The 23,831-nt window shown below is 36.8% G+C and overlaps 1 protein-coding gene across 2 annotated transcripts in view; it reads left to right on the forward strand.

The window, feature by feature from the left end:
- Positions 1-23,831, forward strand: part of MAP3K15 (mitogen-activated protein kinase kinase kinase 15) — a 90,676-nt gene that overhangs the window by 28,847 nt on the left and 37,998 nt on the right. For both annotated transcript variants that reach the window (XM_074906406.1, XM_074906396.1), the window contains exons 3-6: positions 2,469-2,492; positions 10,682-10,875; positions 13,311-13,479; positions 14,754-14,860. In XM_074906406.1, coding sequence (XP_074762507.1) covers positions 2,469-2,492; positions 10,682-10,875; positions 13,311-13,479; positions 14,754-14,860 — 494 coding nt within the window. The remainder of the gene's footprint in view (positions 1-2,468; positions 2,493-10,681; positions 10,876-13,310; positions 13,480-14,753; positions 14,861-23,831) is intronic.

The following is a 23,831-nucleotide window of genomic DNA, read 5'->3' on the forward strand; positions in this document are numbered from 1 at the left end:
TCTGTTCTGTCACAGCTTCTCTTTCTTCTTTTCTGCTCTCATTGTCATTGATTTTACTCCAATGTGTCCTGTGTATGTATCCCATACTTCCTTTCTTCAGGTGGTGTTCCACATACACATTCACACTTTGTGTGCTCTGGAGTCACAAGATCTCAGAGTTGGAGCCTCTCACACTCTGCTCAGAGAGCCTATTCGTACAGATATGCACTAAGGCATACTTGCATGCCCTCCCTTCCTCTAGGTAATCTGGGTGGACAGGCATACAACTCTTTATCCTGCGTCAGTAATATACCTGCTTGCGATGAGATCTTTCATTTTTATTCTTCATTAACACATTTTATGCTATCACTCAGATATTCTGATCAATCTGGTTCTCACAAGGATGTGCCAAAGTTTGGGAAGTACAGACTAGTCATCTTCTGTTTGTCTCTGCCCAGTGAGGACCTCTGTGGATGGCTTTGATTTCTGCACTTTGTGCCAAGCCCATAGGCAAGCACCTGCTCCATAACTGGAGTGCTGAATGACCTCCAGGGTTACATCTGGATCTTCAGGTTGATTGTTGCCAGAACTTGCAAGACTGCTCTGTCAGTTCTGGGGCTTTTTTCTAAGGATGTAAAGCTCAAGGGCAAGTCTGGGGGCCTGGAAACACTGGAGCATGACTGGCTCACTTAAGGCTAGAAAAGCCATTATCTGCCTTAATCTCTCTTCTGCTAGGAACTCTGTCGGTGTCACTGATCTCTTCCTCATCTCCCAGTTGCTTGCATAACTTCCTTGGTCTGCATAGATCCCTAGCATATCTTACTTTGATATCAGAAGGCTTAATTTAAGTTGCTGAAACCAAGCAGAGGATATCCTCTGGATCAAGTTCTAGGGTAGTTTAAGTGGGGCACTCGGACATGGTTCAATCATACCTTGATATCCTTGATACCTCTTCTGCAATTGAGCCCCAGTTCAGTGTTGGATATCATTCAAATATGCTAATACACCTTTCTTAGGAATATTTCAGAAGGTAGAAAGGGATTGTTCTTGGAGTCTTTCAGGGAAGAGCAGGTCCTGACACATTTCATGGCTAAGGTCCTGGACAGTTCTCAGAAGAGTTCATTTCTCCCTGCTGAGGAAGATCTTTATCTGCAGTAAATAAAGCTCTACTGAAGATACTTGCTTAACTAGGTAGACATATCAATTTTCAGATATGTGATATTTCAGTGTCTAAGCTTTCCATTACTTTTGTTCTGAGGTATTTTATTTAGCTTAAGGAGTTTAAATTGGTCAGTAATTCTGTTTAGCTACCTTAATATGTATTTTTTGATCATCTGCTGGTGTTTCTTTATTGTCAGATTTGAGTAATTTGGTCAGGTTTTTTTTCCTTTCAGGAATGTATTACTTTACTTGGGTCTAGGTTGCTGTGCTTGCCTCTTAAGAGTGGCTAGCCTAAGTGTTACAAAGGCAGCGTTCATGGTTGCTATTACTTCTACTGGGAAGATCTGTGAAGATCTTTGGCAGCCTGACTTTATATAGCTTATTTCTTAGGACCCATCTTGAAATTCTCCCAAGAGTTGCCTCTACAGTTTCACCAATGTTCTTTCCAAAACAAGCTAGTTCCAAGAATAGAAAAGAATATGTAATACAGATTTCAAGAGGGTCATATTTGCAGAACTAAACTTCTTAGATGGTCCCTGACATTTTGTCTGTTTTTGAGGAAGAGGGTGCATTTTGTGCAGCAGTTGTCCAAGTGGATTTCAGGCTGCCAGATGTGAAGTTGCTCAAGGAGAATCATCTTAAGTTGTCAGAGAACTTACAATTAGATTTTATCAATAACCTTGCTTAGAAACAAGTCTATATCTAACGTTTGTAGCGTAGCTTGCTTGGACATCTCTTTAGTTTCACCAAGCAGTGTTCACTGAACATGCAAGCCATCACTAGGAGGAGGAGGAGGCTACTTGCCAGCAACTGGAAGTCTTTCAGCTCTGGTTTATATGTTCATTATCAACTGCCCCATAGTTTCAATATCTCTCTTTAGATTTGGGGTGAGAAACATTAGGGTGTAGGAGTAGTGTGTTGGTCTGTGCCCATCCAAGTAGGAAAGGGGCCTAGGTATCTTAAGGGTACTCTTCCAGGGGAAAAAAAAATGTCCAGACTTGAATGATTTATTTTACTAATTCCTGGATTATGGCTGGCTATGTGGAGTGCCCAGTCTGAGAAAATCTAATTACTGGCAAGTACAACTTTCTTCATCTTTTGAACCTTCTGGAAACAGGCTGCTTCTCTGAATCATTATTTTTTTCCTAATCTGAAGCACTAAGACTTTTCTTGATGATGTTCTGTCCCTTTACTTGGAATTTGCTGCTGTAGAAAATATGGATTATGATGTGAAGAACATGTCTGTGTGCATATGTATGTATTTGAATTATTGGAAATAATAATCACCAGTAAAAATGAATAAATATTTTCTCCTTTTTTTTTACCAGGATATGGTATCTCAGAAAAACACAGTAAGTATTAAATCCACATTCATTTTAAAACACAAAATGAAGATACTACATTTGAAGCAAGTCTAATAACAAAGATGACATGCATATATATGCTCTGTATGATTGAAGGAAGTCTGGTTTACCTACATACAATTCAAACTAGTGGAAATCTTGATGACTTCCTTTCCAAATTAAAGCTAGATTAAAAAATTACTTTTCTTTAGAAGTTCCTTTTTAAGTTCTATAAAAGTGCCAGTAGATATGTTATATATGTAGTTTGATAGATCAAAATGTAACCTCAGAAATTCAAAGTCTCTTTCTCCTTCTACCACTTTCACCCAATTGTACAAATGTATATCTGTGTGTGATGCCTTAATGGGCTTACTCTTGTATCTCAAACAGCTTTGGCTACTGTATACCCATTCTATTCCTCACAGATTTGACTTTGGGAAATAAGCTTTTGCATTCCTAAGTAAAAATAATCTTATTCTTAATGCAAGTAAAACCAAACCAGTAAGTAAGCCTGAACCAAGATAAAATTTAGTGGTTATTTTAGGCTTAGTGCAATATGCCATGATATCTTGGACAGGTGTATTTTTTGTCATACTTCACATCATGTCAGTGGTTATTTTCATTAAACACTCTACACTTGTTTTGAGGACTACTGAATTTGCAAAAATCTTAAACCTCCATTAATTCCTTTCTGTGTCCCCCCATTCACCATATACTTTATTTTCTTCTGAAGAATATAGAGCAAGAGTAAAATAATGTTCTTAAGAGTTTGCTAATAATTTAAAATAGAACTAGAAAAGATAGTGTATTAGTCGCAGCAGTTTATTTTGAGCTGCTCTTTATACTTGGCCACAGTGCTGCATGTAGGCTAAAGATAGATCAAGTTTAGCATGCGAGTAAATAAACCCAGGTCATTTTCCTGTCTGTCTTGGTGATCTTTGAACTAGTTTCACCTGTGGGTTGTGAACTGAATTTACTGGTCTGTAGTTCTATGAAGGATGAGGCAGATTTGCTTGTGAATGCTACTAAGCATCAATTGGTGAATGATCAAAATGTCACAAGCCTGTGTTTTCACCTCCAGAGCAAGAGGGAGAATTGTGACTGAGCCATTTTGTGGTAATTCCAGAAATGGAGTAAAGGCAAAGAGGACAGTGGCAAGTTCAGCATGGCGTGATCAGATAGCAGCCTTGCAGTCTTTTCTTTTGGCAGATTCTTTCTCCCACAGAGGGAGGTATTTACCTTCATGTGGAAGAGAAGAAAAGATAGATCTGGTGACATGATTTCTACAGCAGGACCTGGTATTAGACCTGTAAACCCCATGTGGCTAGCAAAAGGGGCAAGGAGGCATCCTGAAACTAGGATCCAGATCCCTCCTTTAAAAAGGAGGGATTGCCTAACCCACTTTCTTCAAGTGCTTAAATGAAGAAAACAATTGTAATAAAATACAGAGAGGAAAGAAAACGACTTTAGATATCAGGTATGGATTCTTGACCCTTTTGTGTCATTTGAAGTTGTTCATACTCTTTTATCAGATGAATGTTCTCCCATATTGCATTCTTTGTTTCTCAGATCAGAAATTACAACAAACTAATTAACAAGCTGAATAGTTAATAGGTTGAAACTATATTTTTCTAAGTTGGAGTTGTCTTCAAGTAGACAACTGCTTTCTTTCCCCTCCTTTCAGACCCAGCGATTTGTCATGAGAGGCTTGCGGTTTGCCTTTGCCCCAGTACAGTGTCACTGCTTCATTGCTTGGTTAAATATTTTACAACTGTGTGAGCAATATCTTGTTTGAAGTTAATTGCTAATGAAGGTTGCTGTGCTAGTTAAGTAGATAAAAAATTGATGTGAATTTACTGTGTCCAATCAAGTACGTAGTTACATAACCATTTCCATTTAAATGCTGGATATTAGATACAGTAGTTTAATACCCCTGTACTAGGGTTTTGTATTCTTCTTTCACTTTTCCTAACTGAAATGTGTGGGTGTACCTCTGCCGTAGCCGTGGAAGAGCTTAAATGCACTCTTCATTAGGGTCTGGATAGATACTCAATCTACCAAATCTTTCCCCAACCCAGAGGTAGCCACAGGAATGCTATTGCTGGTTTTATGAAGAGACGTCCTCTCCATGTCTTAAAAGCTCTCTGTCCATGCATCTGCACTGTATATAAAGGAAGGGGGACAACTGAAATTTGCTACCAGGCACAGCACGTCATTTTTCCAGCATCATGAGTGAAACTTTCTGTGCTGGCTGCTGTAGATCAGTGATTTCTCTGAGGCTTCTCTGCCCTCACCCTTGCTATTAATTCTGAAAATCTCAAGTCATGTACAAAGGTGCAAAAAAATCATCATAGAACACATGTAGAGCCATGTTAAAGATGCAGAGAAGATGAATGTCTAGTGTGTTGTCTGGAGTGATTTTCTTTTGTGTATTACAAGTAAGCCTTGAAGAAAATGAATGTTTTCATTGTAAAAAAAAACAAAAAAAAAACAAAAAAAAAACAAAAAAACCCCCCAACCAAACAAACCACCGAACCAAAACATATTATTCCAGTTCAATGTTAAGGAGGAGACAAGAGCAAGGAAGCTGAACAGAGCAGAAAAAAAAATGTATAGAAAAAGGTCAGCAATTCATTCAGGATTTGGCCTGAGTATGGCTGATCTAACAGTGAAAATCAAACAACAGCATGCTGTGTTGGTGTTAGTCTGAGAGATTTAATAGTTTACTGTCTGAAAAAGGAGTGTAAGAGTAGGAGAACTTCCTTCTTTCCCTCCACCATCCAGGAATGAAGTTTTCAGGAATAAGATAAGATGAGGAATGTGATTCAGTTCTAATTGACTCTCCCAATCAAGCAATTAAAATTCTGTATTGATAATTTATTGCATACTTGGATACAAAAGAAAAAAAAAATACTGGCTGTGAGTTCAGTTCCCAAGAAAGAATTGCCCTGGTATGAAATTCCATGTCAAATGTTGATGTCCTATCAGTTAGATTTCTTTCTGTAGAGCTTCTCTGATCTTTGAGGACTATTTTCTTCTGGTTTTGCTGAGGGTGTATGCACAGCTTCCAAGTTTCTGTCAAAGTGATCATTGATAAAATAAATTGCAAATATGCAGTCTTGCAGAACAGTGTGTTTTCTGTGTCATTATGAAAAAAACAATGTTTGAGAGCGCAGTAGATACTACTGGACTGTAGGTAGAAGAAAATTTATCTGTGGAAAATGGGCTTGTGCTTTGGAGTTTCTTTAGATGTCAGATAAAAATTGGTTTACTAGAGAAATGAAATGTCAAGAATGCTTAAAAAAAAAATCTTCCCCCAAACCAATGTAATAGGCAAAATCCATGGGAAGTCATTCTGTTTTGAAGCAACCTTTTGTTGCTAGCCTTTTTTTTAATAGCAAAATTTCCTCTTCTTTGCAGAATTTTAAGGAATGGTGCATAAAAGAAGTCCAAGACTGAGTGAAGAAAAAAGTGTACAAGCGTTTTTTTTAAAAACTGCTGGAGTCGGGAAGCAAAATGTACAGTCCTTCTGGCAATAGTTCTAGCATTGGTTGAATGCAGTTTGAGATACAGACTTGGATCCATTGAGTTTGAATGTGGCATTGAAAATACAAACTAGAGCTTCCCACTCTGGAAAAGTTATATGTCAAGTACAGAATATAAGGAGAAAGACTTAATAGTTAGTTTTTCTTTAGTTGATGGTATGCCTGAAGAAATTTTAATAACTCGGTTAATTGCTTTCAGGGAAGGTCCCTAAAAGAAAATAAGCTGGCTATTAAACCAGAAGTGTTATTATAGTATACTTAGGCCTGTGGGCCTGATGAAGTATTTTCAGAGATTTGAATGGGGTTTTTTCATTCAGTCCTGCAGCAGCTCTTATAGTAAGCAGAGAATAATGTCTGGGCCATGGAGGAGTTATTAGCAAAAATTCTCCTTGATCTAAAGGGAGCAGATTGCAATTTACCATTGCCACAAGGAATTTCTATGTTGATAAAAACCACTTTTTATCGTAATTGGCAGAAAGTCTTTTCAGAGTTTGGGTAGCTGTATAAATTAGACTGTATCTACTGTTTCAAGGCAATGAACATTTAAGAAAACTAAATAGATTTTGGCACTTGGACTTATATTCTCCAATTTAGTAGCCCCAGTGGATTGAAATGAGAACCAAGACTCTAAAGTATGATTACATTATATGAATTTAATAATCTGAAGAAGTAGTATTGCAGAGTAGCTTTCTATTTTTTAAATTATTTTTACAATATATATAAATCTGTATGATATTTAATGATGTATTTATTAAAAAGCCTGAGGCAGCAGGAGGATTAAAAGAGTTTGCAAAAGGGCACAGAATAAGAGGAGTAGGAATGACAGTCACTCTTCTTGTTGGGGGAAAATAGTACAAAGGCAATGGGTAACACAGTAAATACTACTTTTAATGTTTCTAATTATTAAATATGCAACTGTTATTATTGATGATAACTAAGGCTTTTAAAATTTATTTATGAAAGTTTTTATAGAAATGCCACTATCTCAAGGGATGCATATTTAGTAGTGGTTGGGTTATACTAAACTAATCGGGTAATGAACCTGATAGGGTCATAAAAGTAAGACTTGAAAGCATCTTAATGACGACCCAAGGAGATTTATAGACAAATCATGTAGACAGAGAAAATCTTACATTCTGGGTGGCAAAGTATTGCATTGTTTTCTTGGCCTTGTAAATATGGACTTGCTATAAATATCTGTATTACTTTTCTGTTGTTTCTTTAATAATTTGTCTCTTCATGTGTTGTGTTTGTCTTTTTGATTATTATGCTGTTTTGTGGTGGTGTTTTCCTCTTTGTTGTTTTATTTCAATTTGGAGTAGGTTGTCAACCACAAAGCTTTTCTTCGGGTTCAAGTCCCTCCTGAATACCACAGTGGTAATCTGATAGGCAAAGTATGTATCACTTTAAATCTGCTATGTGTTGAATAGATATGCCATCTTATTACTGTGTTTCTAGGCATTTAAAAATGTATGAGGATACTTTAAGAATAGTGCTTGGCAGGGTCTTTCCTTCAAAGTGATTGTAATTTTGGAGTACTTGTTCCTTGCAAGCTAGATCCCCAACATTTAGAATGTTTGGCTTATGATAATCTCTCTTAGTAGTCTTTACATAAAAATGCTGCCTATATTCAACTTTAGAAGAGGAAGTATTTTTTCACGTTTATCATATCTTAGTCATCTGTCGCAAGATGGATAAGAATGTGATGTCATGGAAAAGTACTGTAAAAACCTTAATTCTGAAGACAGCAGTGCATTAAACTCCCTGAACACTCAAAGGTTTGAGTGAATGCAGTTCATTTTTTTGTTACCCTACGTGTTTTCCTTCTCACTGCTTTGCAAGGTACAGTAAGCACTCCTAATACTCTTGATGCTTCAGTAAGTGGCAAAATGAACTGTATGGCTCCAGTAAAATAATTGTGCTATTAGCTGTGCAGGAATAATTCTCTCTCTAAAATTGCAGAGATTTTACTCAACATTGGGAAAAAAAACCCCTTTAATTCTAGTGTAGTGTGTCAAAGTGACAGTTGCACTGGAATAACTGTAGCAGTACAATTAAAAAAACCTGTTTAAGTTATTAAGGTCAAAAGTTTACTTTTAACAACATTAGCAAAATGTTTAGAGAAGTATTTTAATACAAAAAACACTCTCCATTCAACCTGTCTTGCCTAGAACCTAAAAATGGCCTACATGGGCCTAACTTTCAACCCTTCAGCAAAGGCTTAATTCCTTTAACCATTTTCCCCTGAAGAACAGGTCTGTCTCTCAACTTGCATTTATTTCCTGTTTTTTTAATGTTCCTAAGCTTGTGGCTCTTTTTGTGTTAGATTTTAAAATGTTGTGAGTGAATATAAAAGTTTAATTGCTAGAATAGTGGGTATATTCCATTTGCTGGAAGATGAGCTATTGAGATTTTTTTTTTTGTCTACTTGTTTCTTTGCAATTCTTGTCTTATTTTATGAAATTAAGTTAATAAGTGTCTTTACTAATGCTGGAATGAACCAACTCAGCATACAGTCTTTATAAGATATGAAGTTATAATTCTATTACAATTAAATAAGTAATAATTTATAGAGTATATATATTTGCAGCTGGAATTGCTATATATGTTTCTCCATACATACCTGTGCCATTTATTTATTATCTTAAACAGCAATAGTTGCTCTATGACAGGACAGTAATCTTCAGTGATTAGCTTTTGGTGTCAGAGGCCAGAATCCTGAGTAGATGATCAGAAGCAAGGATGGTATTTTCAGCTATGTCTAACCCTTGATATCATAAGGAAAGTAGATGGACAGAACAGGTTTTTTATGTAATGAAGATAAGAAAAACTCTTTTAGAAAGGCCACACACTCTGTATGAAGGGCCTTTATAATATGTAAATATAGAAGCTAGAAAGTTGGAGCTCGTTGCTTTTCAGACAAGGTGATGTGCTCAAATATGTGCAGGGTTCCTGACTTCTGCACACAAAAATGTTTGTCATGGATAAAAATGGTTTTAATTGCATAGAATTTACTATGCAAAAAGAGGCAAGAAACCTAAGTCAAATAGAAGAGATGATGGCTGAATAAGATTAATACTGTGTTTCATGTGTGTCATTTAATTTTTTTCTGAAAATTGCTTTGCTTTTTCAGTAGATAACTACAGCTCTCCTTGCATCACAAGATACATCATACTTTCAAATTAGATTTTTTTTTCCCATTGCAGGAAGGGCTAATTCACTGTTACAGGTTTAAGAATAGAGTTTATACACAAACAGCTTTTGTGTTGCACTGAACTCACTGTTTATTTGAATAAACCAGACTAAATTGTTTTAAGATACTGGTGGTTTGCGTTGAAAATTTTCTGACTCTTTTAGTAGGAGGTTAAGATAACAATTACATTGTTTTAACAGAGATACAGTACTGTAGGGTTTATGAGGAAGGACTGTGGCTTGATCTTTATCTGTTAGAAGTAATTTAAAATTCTAAATACTTAGATCAGCAACACGATGTACTGATACAGGTTCTTTTCCATCTGTATTTTTAGTAACTGCCCACCCTACATTGTTACATCCTGTGAACAGTTTATTTCTCCTGTCTAGTTTATTAATGCATATAAGAATGTGCCATCTTCATATCCATTCTTTCCATCATCTCGGCATTCTGCCATTGTTCAAGGTGACTTTAAATGGCTATGGCTTTACTGCAGGCTTAGATGATATGAAAAAATGAAAGGTATGATTCTGCTGTACATGTTTGATGCCTTGATATCACCAAGGTAATGGTCAAAGGGTATTTAGTGGTTGTTGATTGTGTTAGATGTATCTGACCCATGCTTCAGTGCTGCTATCTAGTTACTCTGAAATGCGAAGTTTACTTTTCTTTTAAACAACAGAGAATTGTCATAGCTCAGTGGGATACTGGTGCTTCTAGTAGCTGCAGAAAACTTTGCAGTTGTCTGAGCAAGCCTCCAAAAACCAGGAGTTAAAGATTCTGAACTTGCTTATTTGAGGCTCTGAAGGGCATTTCCTGTTTCTTCTCCCCTTTCAGCACCTTGATCATGTTTACACTTTTTGTGTGGTATATTAAGGATTTTTGGTTTTTACTTCTAGATTTTTCATGTTAAAAGTTTTACATATATTATAAAACACTTCAGAGTTCTGTTGGTTGGTTTGGTGTTTGATGGCAGCATGAAGCAGATGTTTTGTAGGTTCCTCTGGATTAAACATCTCTACAAAGTCCTTCCAGTGCCTATATTTCTGTTTCTCTTTGTGGGTAACTCTGCATCATCTCTTTCCTAGCACAGAGTGAACCTAGAGGATGCAAGTACATCTCTGACCCCAAAAATTTGGGAGCAGAAGATTAGCTTGTAACTGTCAGACTCTATTAGGATCTGTGCATCACATAAAAAAAAGAGAACAGTTTTGTTGTCTTGTCACTTAACAAATCTGGAGCCTTATTCCCCACTCTTAATATTTGTAATTCTTCCACAGAAAATGCATGGAATTTAATGCTTGCAAATCTTCTGTTAAGCAGTGTGCTAAAGCTCCACAGTGCACCAGCCCTAATCTAGCTGGGTTTTTTGACAGTAAAAGATTCTGTGTATATGCAAACATATTTCGACTTTAATTTGTTTTCTAAACTGTGGCTGATTTTTTTTTTTTTTCTTCTAGGCTTCCAGTGGCAATTATTATTTTATTCCGTACATTGTCACACCTTGTGCTGACTACTTTTGTTGTGAAAGTGATGCCCAACGAAGAGCTTCTGAGTATATGCAACCCAGCTGGGACAATATCCTGGGGCCACTTTGTGTCCCACTGGTGGACAAGTTCGTCAGCCTTCTCAAGGATGTTCATGTTACATCATGGTAATTTTGCAACACATACACCTCCAGAACCTTTGATATTCTCTTTATGATGTTATGAAAAATGATACAGAATTTCTAGTAACATTGATTTTATTTCTTGTTTTTCACTGCACTTAACTGACTGTAAAAAGAAACCGCTAACTTTACTGCTTTCTGTGTTGATGTCCTGCAGCTGTTGAAGTTAACTAACCATGATATGCTAGAAAGTGATTTATGGTTACTTCCTGAAAGGTCAGTAAGCAGAGGCTGTCCATGGGTAAGGTAAAGTGCTTAAGTATAAGTAACAGTGTATAAGGTTGTAGTAGAAGTTAAGATAACAGCCTCTTCATAGAGTTCAAAGCCAAAGATTGTCCTTTTCTGTTGCCAAATAGGTGCATATATATGGCAGCAATGGGCAATCAAATGTAACTTCCATGGTATTGTTTTTTTAACATTAGCCTTCTGGTATCACCTAAAGAACACGATACTGTTCAACCACTTCAGCAAGGGACTGTTACAGTTTTGAGGTTGGGGCTGGAGATGGAAACCTCACTTTCTCAACTGCTCACCCAGTACTTTGCAGCTAGTCTGGTTTTGTTTGTATTTCTGGAAAATACTGGGATAAACTGAGCTTCTAGGTTTTCTTTTTCCCAGTGTCTGAAGCATGAGGAAGCACTGAAGGCCCTTGGATTTCTTTCTCTTTCCCCATTGATGTTCCAACTGAGTGAAGGGCTTGCCTAAAAAACTTTTCTTGCCTGGTCTCACTCTTTGAATCCCATAGATCACCCTGCCCACATGCAGCTTTTCTCTTACACCTCCACCCATGGCACATCTGCTATTCTCTGGCACCTTGCCTGGGCAGTGACAGCGATATTGCTGGCTTGAAGTGCAGGCTGCCTCCTGCTTCTCCAAAACAGTGATAGAGGGGAGGCTACATGTGGGCAACACAGGCCTGCTTTGAGGAAAGGGACAAGAAGGGCAGAAGCTCAGTAAAGCTGGTCAGTGTACAGGAGAGCTGTACTCAGCAGTGCAGACTCATGAAACTAATAGCACAGTTGGTCCTTGTAGTAGTCAACTTTGGTACCACTTGCCATTTCACAATGACACAAATGCTACCAGCTGTCCAAAGCTACCTGTATACTTTGTCTCTGACACTTATGATCAGGCTTGTGGGTGATTTTTGGTTTGATACTTGTGTTCTGAAGTCCTACAGTAAATCTTCTTTTTTCTCTGCCGTTTCCAGTCTGAAGTGCCTGAGAAAAGGATTTTGTACAGCTGCAGAATTAGACACTGTTGTGGTAAATCCCTGTGAAGAGGAAGATGTAGCTAGATGATCCCTCATTTGTGCCAAAAGCTTGAATAAATTTAACAAGGTTAAGTGTTGCATCATCCTTGAAAGTGAGACTTCCAAGTCATTTGGATACTTTTGTAAAACATTACCCAGTATATCCCCCCTTTGGTTTGGTTAGCACAAGAAGGACTAATTATCATTAGCCTGGTAAAAGGCGATGCTGGATAGAAACCTGAGATTGGAAGTCCATGGTGAATTAGGCCTAATCTCCACTGTCAGTAAACTATTACAAGCTTTCCAATATTTCTCACTGTGACCTTGCTGCTGTGCATTATGAACATATATTATATGTTAGATATAATGTATTAGACAAACTTAGCTTTCTTTGCTATGTGTAGGGATTATACTAAGCAAAGCTGAATACTTTGCAGTACTCATTTATAAATGAAAAAGGCATTGTATGCACTTGAGTATCTGTCAGGTGACATCTGCTAACTTCCAAACTAGACTCCAAGAGGTGCTCCAGGTAGTAGCCTGTCCAGGTGGTTTATGACTGTCATACTGATAATGTATATATGATTTTGCATTCTACAAAAACTCTGGTGTTGCATTGTGCACTGATGTTAGTGTAAATAAGATGAACTTACTGGGGGCTTTTACACAGATCCTTCCCACATTATGTATTATGTTCCTCAAACAGATTGCAACTAAATCAGCTTTTGGTGGCTTGTTTTTGTTTTAGTTTTTGTTTGAAAACCTCTTTCCTCCTTTTGTGATAAAATCCTATACCTCCTTGATATATCACACTGGTCTTTCCTCTCTGTGTCACTTCATTATTCCAATTGCCGCGTCCTTTAGGATACAAAGTACCACATCTGGCATGGTCAGTAATGAGGCAAAGAAATGCCCCATTTTTCCTGTGTTGATAAAATTATCTCACAATCCTGGTTATAAATGTACTGATATATAGCCCCACAGTCTGAGGTGGGACAAGGTAGCATATTTATAATGAGTTAATGAAAATTGTGGAAACATTTGGTGTGCACCTCAGTCTGAGGAAATAGTACTTTTTAAATTAGAAATTATGCTTTGTATTAGAAATATAACCATGTTTCTTAAGAAGTATCTAACAGTCTTCTCATATGTCTATCTTTTATTTCTTTAGTGCCTATTATAAAGAAACATTACTAAATGATATTAGAAAAGCTAGAGAGAAGTATCAAGGAGATGAACTGGCTAAGGAGTTGGCCAGGATTAAGCTTCGTATGGATAATACTGAAGTCCTGTCATCTGACATTGTCATAAACCTGCTTCTTTCTTACAGAGATATTCAGGTATGTTCCTAAAGACTAGGGAAGATTATTTTACCATGGGATTTTGTCTCTTGTTTGTTCTTCTATACTTCATCGTTTGTTAAACAGTGATGCAAAACTGACACTAAATGGTTACTGTATTTAACAGTTTGACTTGATTGATGGGCAACTTAAGGGGCTTCAGACTCTTATTTTGCCTGTGAGCAAGAGACACAGATTAGGTGACTTCCTGAGTCTCCTCCTTTTTGTTTTTAGTAATTTTTAACCTCCATCAGGGGAAAAAAAAAAATAAAATCCCTACTAAAAGCAAGATGTTTGCTTTTCCCTTTTCCTCTGTCACTCCCAAAGTCAGATTTATTAAGAAACGAAGAAAATGCACTTGTTGTGACCATTGTATTGGCCAGAGGTGCCCAAGTTGAGAACCGTCACTCAAAGAATTTTAAAATATAACTTCACCTTTTTGTCTTGATTTTATTTTTAAATTCTGCTTTTGCTAAAACACTGCCTGCATACTGCATTTCCAAACTGACAATCTATGTGTTTGACATCCCTTTTAAAATATACTTCCAACCATTCTATGAATTTTTTTTTCTATCAGGAGGTAAATTGGGTATTTCATAAATATAAATGGGTCATGAGAGCAGTAGGTGAATACATCATTCTGAATTACCCAACTTTCCATTCTGAGATGCATATTTTCCTGCAATGCTTTATCCAACCTCATTTTGATTGCCTCTTGTGATCATTTGCATGCTTTTGAAAGGTCGTCTCCGTTGTAATGTAATAATCTCAAAACATGTTTTGACCAAACAAGTTAAGTAATGTGAAGCCATTTGTGGTGTCAGTAAACTGGCCTCTTCAGCAGTGTGTAAGCAGATTTCCCCTGAGAAACCAAAATGAATACACAACTGGCTGACATACTGCAGGATGAACTGTGCTTGAGTTTGTGATGACCTGATGAAGTGTCATTCATCAGAACTCCTTAATAAGGCCTGAGAGAGCCAGACCCATCACCTCTTCTTCCTGGTGCTGGGAGTGTAATCGATCAAACTGACAGAGGGATTCAGTAATTTGGGCAGTGGCACTGAGGTGAGGAAGAGACAGATACTGACATGGATAGACAAAATCACTGTTTAATTCCTTACACAGAGTTTGTGCCTGGTTCACTGACCCTTCAAGGAACAGTCACCTGAGATACCATCTAGCAGTCATGATACATTTTAGTCTAGTGATGCTTTCCTCTGCTTTCAGTTTATTTTCTTTTCTTTTTTTTTTTTTTTCCAAATTCATACCAGGACTATGATGCTATGGTGAAGCTGGTAGAAACACTGGAAATGCTTCCTACCTGTGATCTGGCAGATCAACACAACATTAAATTTCATTATGCTTTTGCTTTAAATCGGTAAGGATGATTGATTGAGGCTGTTTCATTCTATTGCTGTTCTATATGGGCTTATATATAAATTTATAGTGCAGATAATACCAAATTCATTTCCCTTTCTGCACACACTGATATTCACTATGGTTAATTTTCCTTAATCTCGTATGTCCTGTGCACCAGGACAGCTTGTAACTTTTGAAATAATTGTTTTTCAATTTATATCCCCCACAACCTGAGGATCTGTTCCAAAGGTCACCTGAGTAATTGTGGAAGACTCCAGTGGTACCAATGGGTTCTTGGTCAGGCTGAGATTGTTTGTTTATTCTGAGTCACTGATCGTTCTGAATGTCTTGAAAAGTTTAGCATAATAGAGTTATGGGTGAGTTATTAAAGTAATAGGTAACAAGCTCTGCTTGATCCATGAATACACATTCATACAGCTTCCTTGAAAAGCTGAAAGGTAATCTGGACCCACAGGCACACTGCTAGATTAGGAAGAACAGAAATATTTTTGAACTCTTCTAGTTGGCTCCAGATTTCTGTAGTGCCTATGTATATTAGTTACTTCATTTGCAAAGAATTTATATTAAGATTGTATAATAGAAAACAGCTATTATACAAATAAAATAACATGTAATAATAAAACCAACTGGTTAAATGAAATCCACATGCTATTAAAAATTGTGACCTGCAATCTAGCTAAAAATTAGGACTGAGCAGTGTCAGGATGGCATATGTATAAGGGTTTAAGAACTTAATAGATCTACAAAAGCAGTTCCTGTGGCATTTTATGGAGAATGATAATTTGATATTTTCATCAGACTTAGGAGTAACTGCAAAATCATTGCTCAGAAAAATATTGGATAACACTGTGTCAGTTCTGTCAGTTTTCTCACAGCATTTTATAGATTGTGTTATCTAAAAAAAAATAAAAATTTCTCGAGGAACCATATGCAAGGTCATGTATGTAAGAACAAATAATGCAATATATGCCAAGAGGAAAGTTCATAGAAAACTGATTTTTGAAAAGGAACTGATGGTTTATTAATGATCTGTGTGATGGAATGGCAAGTAGCTTGAAGCAATCTTTGAAAGAATGTAGTAGTGAGTAATACAGAGTATATGGAGTACACAATATAGGTGCAACTGATACTGTGCATAATTCTAATGTCCATGCTTTTATGACAGCTAGCTATAGGTGATGTTTCTTGAAGGCTGGAATTAAGCCTATTTAAAATGCCTTTTTTAAAATTAAAAAATAAAAGAAAAACAGTAAATTCTGAGAAATGAATTGATTACAATGAGAATTACCTCTGTGAGAAGAAAAGTATCAGTGCCAGACAGTGGCCAAATATCTCAGAAACAGATGACTAGACCCATGTTTGGAACCTTAACCCAAATTTAGATGAAGATGAAGCCTTTTTCATAATAAGAAGGATAAATTATTAATATTTAGCTCTTGATACCAAACATATGAATGAACATATAATTCAGCTTATGTAGGGAGGTGAAGACTGGATATCTTGATTCTCCACTCCTGATATCATGGACAATTAAATCTTAGGTGATTAACCATCTACTGAGTTTACTGGTTTTGCTGAAGTGTAACTTTCAGAAAATTTTGATCTGAATACATTAAGACAGAGAGAATCCATTTATATAATTTGCAGATTGCTCTGGTGTTTATCATATCTAATGAAATAAAATTTTCTCATTAGGCTGTTTAACAATAAAAGGAAAAAATGCACTTTTGGTATAAAATTTTTAATACAAGCAGTATTTTAAATTAGAAGCCAGTGTTTTGACATTTCTTCAATTAAATTATAAACCATGTTCTTGACTGTATAATAATTGTTTTTATTGAATATTGTTTTTATTATTGAATGGTTTTGCACCTTTTTTCCCCCAACCCCTAAAAATTGCAGGCTTGATCTTATGAAGCTTCTGAAATTCAAGTCTCCTTAAGATATTATACTGATGTCTTGGGAAGTGGTTTCAACAAAAAGGATTTGGCCCTATTTTTCAGCAGTTTGTCCCAACTTTTTATTATTTTAGGAATTTGACTCAAGATATTTGAATTTTCCAGTAAGAAAATCTAGGGCCATGCCTTGTCCTTAGTAAAATATCCTGATATGATAATTTTTTACAACCTTTTGATTTAGATGTGCATAATAAAATTGGCAAGCTTCTTTGCTCTCTTTATCTTCAAATTCTTTGTATTTTGAGCAGCATGTGAATGTCATGCCATTAAATCTTTTGTTTTGGCAATGCCAGTAACACCCTGCTAAGACAAGACAAAATGAATTGCTCATAAACTTGCTTTCCTTACCGACAGGTTTCATTAAACTGATCCCTTGCCTGAACCAGCATGAGTCTCCTTGTGTTCTGGGAACAGTTTGAACACTTCTGTGGAAAAGTTTTTTTTTTTTTTCAGAAATAAATGACCAGTTTTCCATCAGTATGAATGCAGAATTTAGCTTCTACAAATGTTTTTGCCTTCTTGAAGCAAAGTGATGGGCAAAAGTCAAAAGTTAAGCCTTGAACATTTTCAGAACAAGTCCACTTAGTTCAAAAAGACCCCTAAAGTGTTGCTTTTAGCATCTTACTGCATGGGATTTTTGAATAATTTATTCTGTTTTAAAACCAAATTATTTTTAGCAAATTCTATCAGAATCTATTTGTAAAAATATAGAACAATGTTTTCTCTTAGTATCCTATTAATTTCAGCACACAGAACAGTATTAATGTTGCTCAGTCCAACTGATTGAGCCTACCAGGAACAAAATAATCATAAGCAAAACAGAATTAGCAGCTGTAAGAATATCTGACCCTGCAGAAGTTAATGTTTGCTTAATTTCATTACATTCATTAAGTGTTCCAGAACTGTGATCATAATCAACAGAGAAAGTCGTTAATTTATTTCCCTTTGGAGTCTGTAACTGATTTCTGTTGACAATTAATTTCACTTACCATTTTCAAGTCAGTGTCATTCTAGCACTGCATAGAGCTAACCATGTGGCAGGCAAGGGGCAGAGGATTGCTTCTGGAGGCCTTGGGTCTTTGCTGGTACATCAGGTGGACACAGGCCCAATCTGAACCACAACTGTGTGCAGTTCTGGGTCCTAGTTAAGTTGTGCTGAGGGAGGGGGCAGGGGTGCTCTATTTTAGATTCAGCACCATTCCAGCCTAGCTGTATGTTGTCTGGTTCAGAGTGAGCAAAGTAAGCCGCCTGGGCCTGCCTGCAGAGTACTGCGCAGAAATGTCCTAAAGCACTTAACTACTGCCTTATGTAGGGGAGGCAGATATTTTCATGCTAATTTCTGGTACCTGATTTGCATAGCAGGTTTTTAAGCACAGCCCCTCTTCTAGATCATCATCTTTTTCCCCGGTTTTGATTTCAGAGCAGACCATTGAGGGCATCTTAGGTTTGTTATCTCTTACGTCTAATAACAGAGGCTAATAAAGGATGCTTGCAATGACAGGCTTGTGTTTGTTTCCAAGCCTGGGCTGTCTAAATAGATCACCTTCCTGGCTGCTTGTTTAGAAGTCCCAGGGAGCAAACAGCCATTCCTCTGCCAGTGTCTTAAACTGATTAATTTTGATTCCACAAAAAAGCAGAGCAGAGTACTCGATCTCTTTATGGACATGTGTTGGTTTAAGATGTTGTTCCATGTTGCCTGTCAGCTGAGATTTAGGTCTGATTGTATCTCAATTTAGGCATAGAATGAAACACATCTTTAGGTATAAGTTGAGCCCACATGTGCAACACAAACATTTTCATTTATTATATTCAAAGTTTTGGTGTGAAGTACGATGCTGTGTAATTGAGAGCTGGGTATTTCAGATGTAGATGGCTGGTTACTTCAGTCCTTGCTTGGGAGGCAAGCACTCACTGTGTGAGGAGAAGATGAGGCATGGGAGCTGCCATGAAAGGATATTCTCAAAGTTCCAGATCCTTGAAAGCCAAGAAATTTCTGAATTAAGGTTGCCGTTTTATCTCCTCTGTTTAAATGTGTGTCTAACTGAAGGATATCTAATTTTTTTCCTTGAGAGCTTTGCATTGTGTGGTGCACAAGAACAATTGAAGGACAGCTGGTCAGTATCTTAACATTTTGTGTCGATCTGCTTGTTAAAGGTGTAACAGTGCTGTATGATAAATAAAAACACATTCAGTATATGTCACAACCCTCCACCCCACACATGAAGCACCATTAGTTCCTTATGGGTCCTTTCATGTTTAATGTTGCAATACCTTGTACTTTATCACCATATCACAGAGAAATAAATCAGTGGTGTTTACTTACATTTACAGATGTGGAACTAACATGCAGATACATGAAGTCCAGTAATTAAAGGTTCTTAAATTAAGGTGTCCACAGTGTGATTTGTCTCTTGAAGTATAAAGCATGATGAACCATTTTAGAACCTCATTGTCTTCAACAATCAATGTAAATGCACCTTTATTAATTAGTCTTCAGGCTTTCAAGCTAGTACTCCTCTAAAATGAAGACTGAACATTTCTGTGGTAAGTCTTTGGGTGAAGAGACTTGTGTAAAGCTAGAAGAAAAGTTATGCAGGTTGGCCTCCAGCTGCCTCAGGTGTATGGTTGTCCTTTCTCCTGCAGCTCCCAGCCTCTGCTCTACCTGCATCCCAACTCCTGAGGCAGGGGCCTCAACACCAATAGTGAGTGAAAGTCCATGGCAGAACTTCATAGTAAATCAGCTCTTGTATGAGATGACCACTACTCATGTTTCCTTTAAACAAAACAAACCAAAACCCACACAAGCCCCCCCCTCCTTGATCACACAGTATAATTTTATATTGTCAAGTACACATATGGGGCCTGATTTTATGTTGTAATGATGACCTGAATTTATGGTTTTTTTCTGAGGTTTTGACGTTTTTGCAGTTTTAAAGAGTGTTCTTGTGTGTTATGCCATGGCTGGCATGTCACTATGCTGATTACTTTTGTCCACTGTGCTTTCCTGTGTGAGTCACAGCTATAGTTCAAGGGATTGACTCAAGTTAATACTGCTTCCCTTAGGACCTGGCTCTTGCCAGATGAGCTCTTTCATGTACTGCTCTTATAACTGAGGTCTGCTGAGTGCTTTTATTCATTAATTTCTAGATTCACACAGAGGAGCTGGTCAATGATCCATTTTTTGTGGAAGCTTTCACCCTGGGATTTGATGTCTTACAGAATCTAAATGTGTGAACACATCCAACTAATACTCCTCTAATAGTTAACTTTCATGAATATCTAGTGCAATGCCTGTCTTTATTAATCAAAAGAAGGTAGTGATATTACCTGCATGTATGGCATGGTGTTAAAACTGGTTCTTCAGTATTACAGCTTTTTTCTTCCCCCCTTTTTTTTTTTAATTAAAAGCCCCCAAGACTCTTTTCAAGGGATAGGAACATATAAAGTGATTTAATATGCTTTATTAATATATCACATATGCATGTATTTGTGCCTTTTGTGTTTGGAATCACAATATTTCAATGTTTTAAAGTATTGCATGGATTAATTATAAGCAACAGTTACATTTTTGATCCATCTGGGGAAAAAACCCAAACCAAACAAACAGTGAAAGAAGATCTTAAAGTGTTGTGGGTTTTTTTTTAAACCTGCTATTGTTTTCTGGCAAGTCTTTTGTAGAAAACAATAACTGATACCACATTTTAAAAAAACAATTTATAAAATATCTTCTCTTGTTTTAGAGTAAAAAGAACCATTTCCTATTCTATGTTTTATATTGCTTCAAATTATCTAAAAGCATTGAGCAAATCACAGGAGCAGTACAAATCATGGTCAAAACCAGTGGGACAGGGAAGTTTAGCAATCAATTTCTATGAATTTTACTTGCTTGTAATCAGGTTAAGAGAGTAATAAAAAAGGATGCATTTGTTCTTTATCGTTTTATTTCCTGTTGCTGTAGTGTGTATATATATAGAGTAGATAAATTACAGATATTTTTAGTTAATTCAAATGCTAAGTGTGCTTGTCAGCTGGCTGTTTGCTTAGGACTTACTTCACTAATTTAGGGCTGCATGGCAAAGTTTTTGATGATTCACAGTACACTTATGTTTGAGTATTTTGCAGTTGGCCTTATTTACCAGGACTGGAGTTACCAAGTTCTGGAAGCTTGCAGAGGCCAAAGGGTATGCCAAATTCTGTTCAGAACAGAGTGGACTTTAAAATCAAACCCAGCCCTGGCATGAGGCCAGAGCTGTGAAAACTTCAGTCTCTTTCCAAGTTCTATCTTCACTTATATTAAAATGAGTTAAGTTAAAATGAAGATGAGGGCAGCTGCAATCACTATTATTTAACTCAGCATGCTGTGTTTTAACAAGCTACATATGCCAATGCAACATTAAAAAAAGGAAATTAGTAAGTGAAGGATGTAACAGGGTGCAAGTAGAAAATCACTAGTAATTGTGAATAATGGTAGCCATAGGAAATTATTCCCACTGAAAAACGCTGGATTATTTAAAATGTTCTGTTCTGCAGTTTACTCAGATTTAGTAAAAAACACATCAGGGGGTTCCTGATTTTATGTGAATGGCTTTCATGACACACCTGAAGTGTAAATGAGGGGGGGAAAAAAGCTGGTTTTTTCGTTGTCATATCTAACTGGAGACTTTCAAATTTAGTTTCAGTCTCAAAGACCGATTTAGGGTCTTGTTTCCCTCGTTCACGATTTCAGATATTGAAGGTTCTACAATCAAATTGCAGCCTCAATGCATGTGTCCTCACGAATTAGATTCTTGATTTAAGTGAGAGTGCAAATGTAATAACTTTAATTCAAGTTAGTTGTTGTATTCCTCAATAATTAAGAAATTTTAAAAAGATCTTTCTTGTTATAGGTTTCTGTACAGTTAGTAGCGGTTCAGATCATCTGTTATGGAGTCATTAAGGCATACTTAACTAACAGTGTCCTATTTTTATATAAAAAAATTAAAATGCATATTTTATTATTAATTACATATTACTGTAAACAAAGGTATTGTACATGATAATAAATGAACAAATGTATATGAAGACCAGTTATTTTATGAAAGGCTGTGTTTACACTGACCAATCAAGTTGTGTCACTGACATTTCCTCTGCAATGTGACAGTGAGACCAGGGTTTTTTTTAATTGTAATATGTGAAGTAAATTATTGATAGCTGCTTCAGGGCTGAAATCAGAAGATAAACAAGATTCATATAGAAATAGAGTGGAAAAAGCTTATTACTCTTTTTGAATGTACTATTCTATGGGAAATGTTTTCAGAATTGTTTGTTATGGTTTGATTTATTCCCCTGTGCATTGCTCTTCAAGAAATGTTTGCTTATAGAGACCTTAAAATAATAAAAGATCAAGTCAATAAATCAACATGAAATATAAAGGAAGCCAAAGGTGGATTCCCTTGAGCAAATTACTTTTCACTGACTTATGGTTTTCTGTAGTATGTAGTCTTACCCAGCTAGACAGATGGAAGCAAGCCATATAGGGGAAGATGTGAACAAAAAGGTGAAAAAAAAAAAAAAAAATATTATATCAGCTGTTACTTTCAAAGAGAGCTAATTCTTGTCCCAGTGAAATCCATGCTGTTCCTGTTAACTTCGTTGGACAAAGACCTGCTTCACTGAGTGTAGTTCTGGCTCCTTAACCATGCTAATGCTTTAAAGCTGGTAAAACCATTCTGTGAAGCAGGAAGAATTTTTGTTTTAGAGATATTTAAGACTAGAACTCCTTATAGTGACTGCAGTGGAGAGAAGGATTCAGAGAAGGCAATGGATTTGAGGGGGAAGAAAGAAGCTGTAAAATCAAAAAGAAAAAAAAAAAATTTTATTTTTGCTCTAAGGCAGTGTTCTTCCAGGTGAGAGGTTGTGATATGAATATGATTTCTGGATGATGTTTGAGAGGTAGGGGAGAGAAACAGCATGAAGATGGCCTTACTGGCTCCTTCTAGTTCCTTCTAGTCTAGATTCCTGTCTGTGACAGTGATCAGCAGCACATACATTGGGAAGCATATGAAAACAGGAAAACGCATAGTGATAGATCTCCCTAAATATTCCCACTGCTTCCACCAACTTGTGGCTCAGGGACTTCCGCAGACAGCAGTGATAATTTTTGTGTTTGTCAAGTAAATTTGGGAAGGGAAAAGGAGGATAGATTTGTAAAGAGATTCTGCTTTCTGCAAATGATGATTAATTGATGTTTTTGTAACCTCTCTCCATTAGTACAAACTCAGAGAAAACTTGTACAAACTGAAGCAAACCTCAACAAATTAGTCTTGTACTTTGAATGGGGAGAGGCTTAGAGGACTGTGGGAGTGGTGGATGGGGATAGGACTGATTTGTGAGGGGAGTGTTTCTGGTGCCATTAGCCGTTTATGGATTTTCAATCTGAGAATATCTCGGATCCCTTAAATATCAGTAGCTACGGAGGAAGCCGTGAGTATGACACAAGGAAAGAGCATGAGCATATGCTTTAGGACCTACTGCTTGGTGGTGTAGTTGTTCCCCATGGAAATAAGCAAACATGTCTCAGCAGCATAGAGTATCTCTGGGCTTCTAAATCCAAGCCACAATTCCAGTGACTAGAGCTGCCAAGTTATGGTACAGCATCTTCCTTCTGAGAGGGAGAGGAGAGTGTGAAGAAGTGGGGATGGGGCAGAGCGAGATGTAAAAAAATCCTGTCATAACTTAGTGGTAGAAAGTTTTTAAATATATTGTGCTTTTTGAAAGAAGCAGTATTGCTCCATTTTACAACTTGTCCCTTGGCTTCAGAGAAAAGTGTTTGCATTGAATATCTCTCATGGATACGAATGTCTGACTCCAAGCTTGGGTTAAGACAAAATATGACAGCGGGATGGGGTGGAGAGCAGCAAACTAGAACATGTGATACAGAACTGAAGTTGCACTGTAGCTTGACCACACCTCAGTTCTGCTTGTTCAGTATATATATGTATATGCCCATGCTTAAAAATTTATTTTTATTAT

The sequence above is a fragment of the Athene noctua genome, chromosome 1 (assembly GCF_965140245.1).
Source record: "Athene noctua chromosome 1, bAthNoc1.hap1.1, whole genome shotgun sequence".
Classification (NCBI taxonomy): Eukaryota; Metazoa; Chordata; class Aves; order Strigiformes; family Strigidae; genus Athene; species Athene noctua.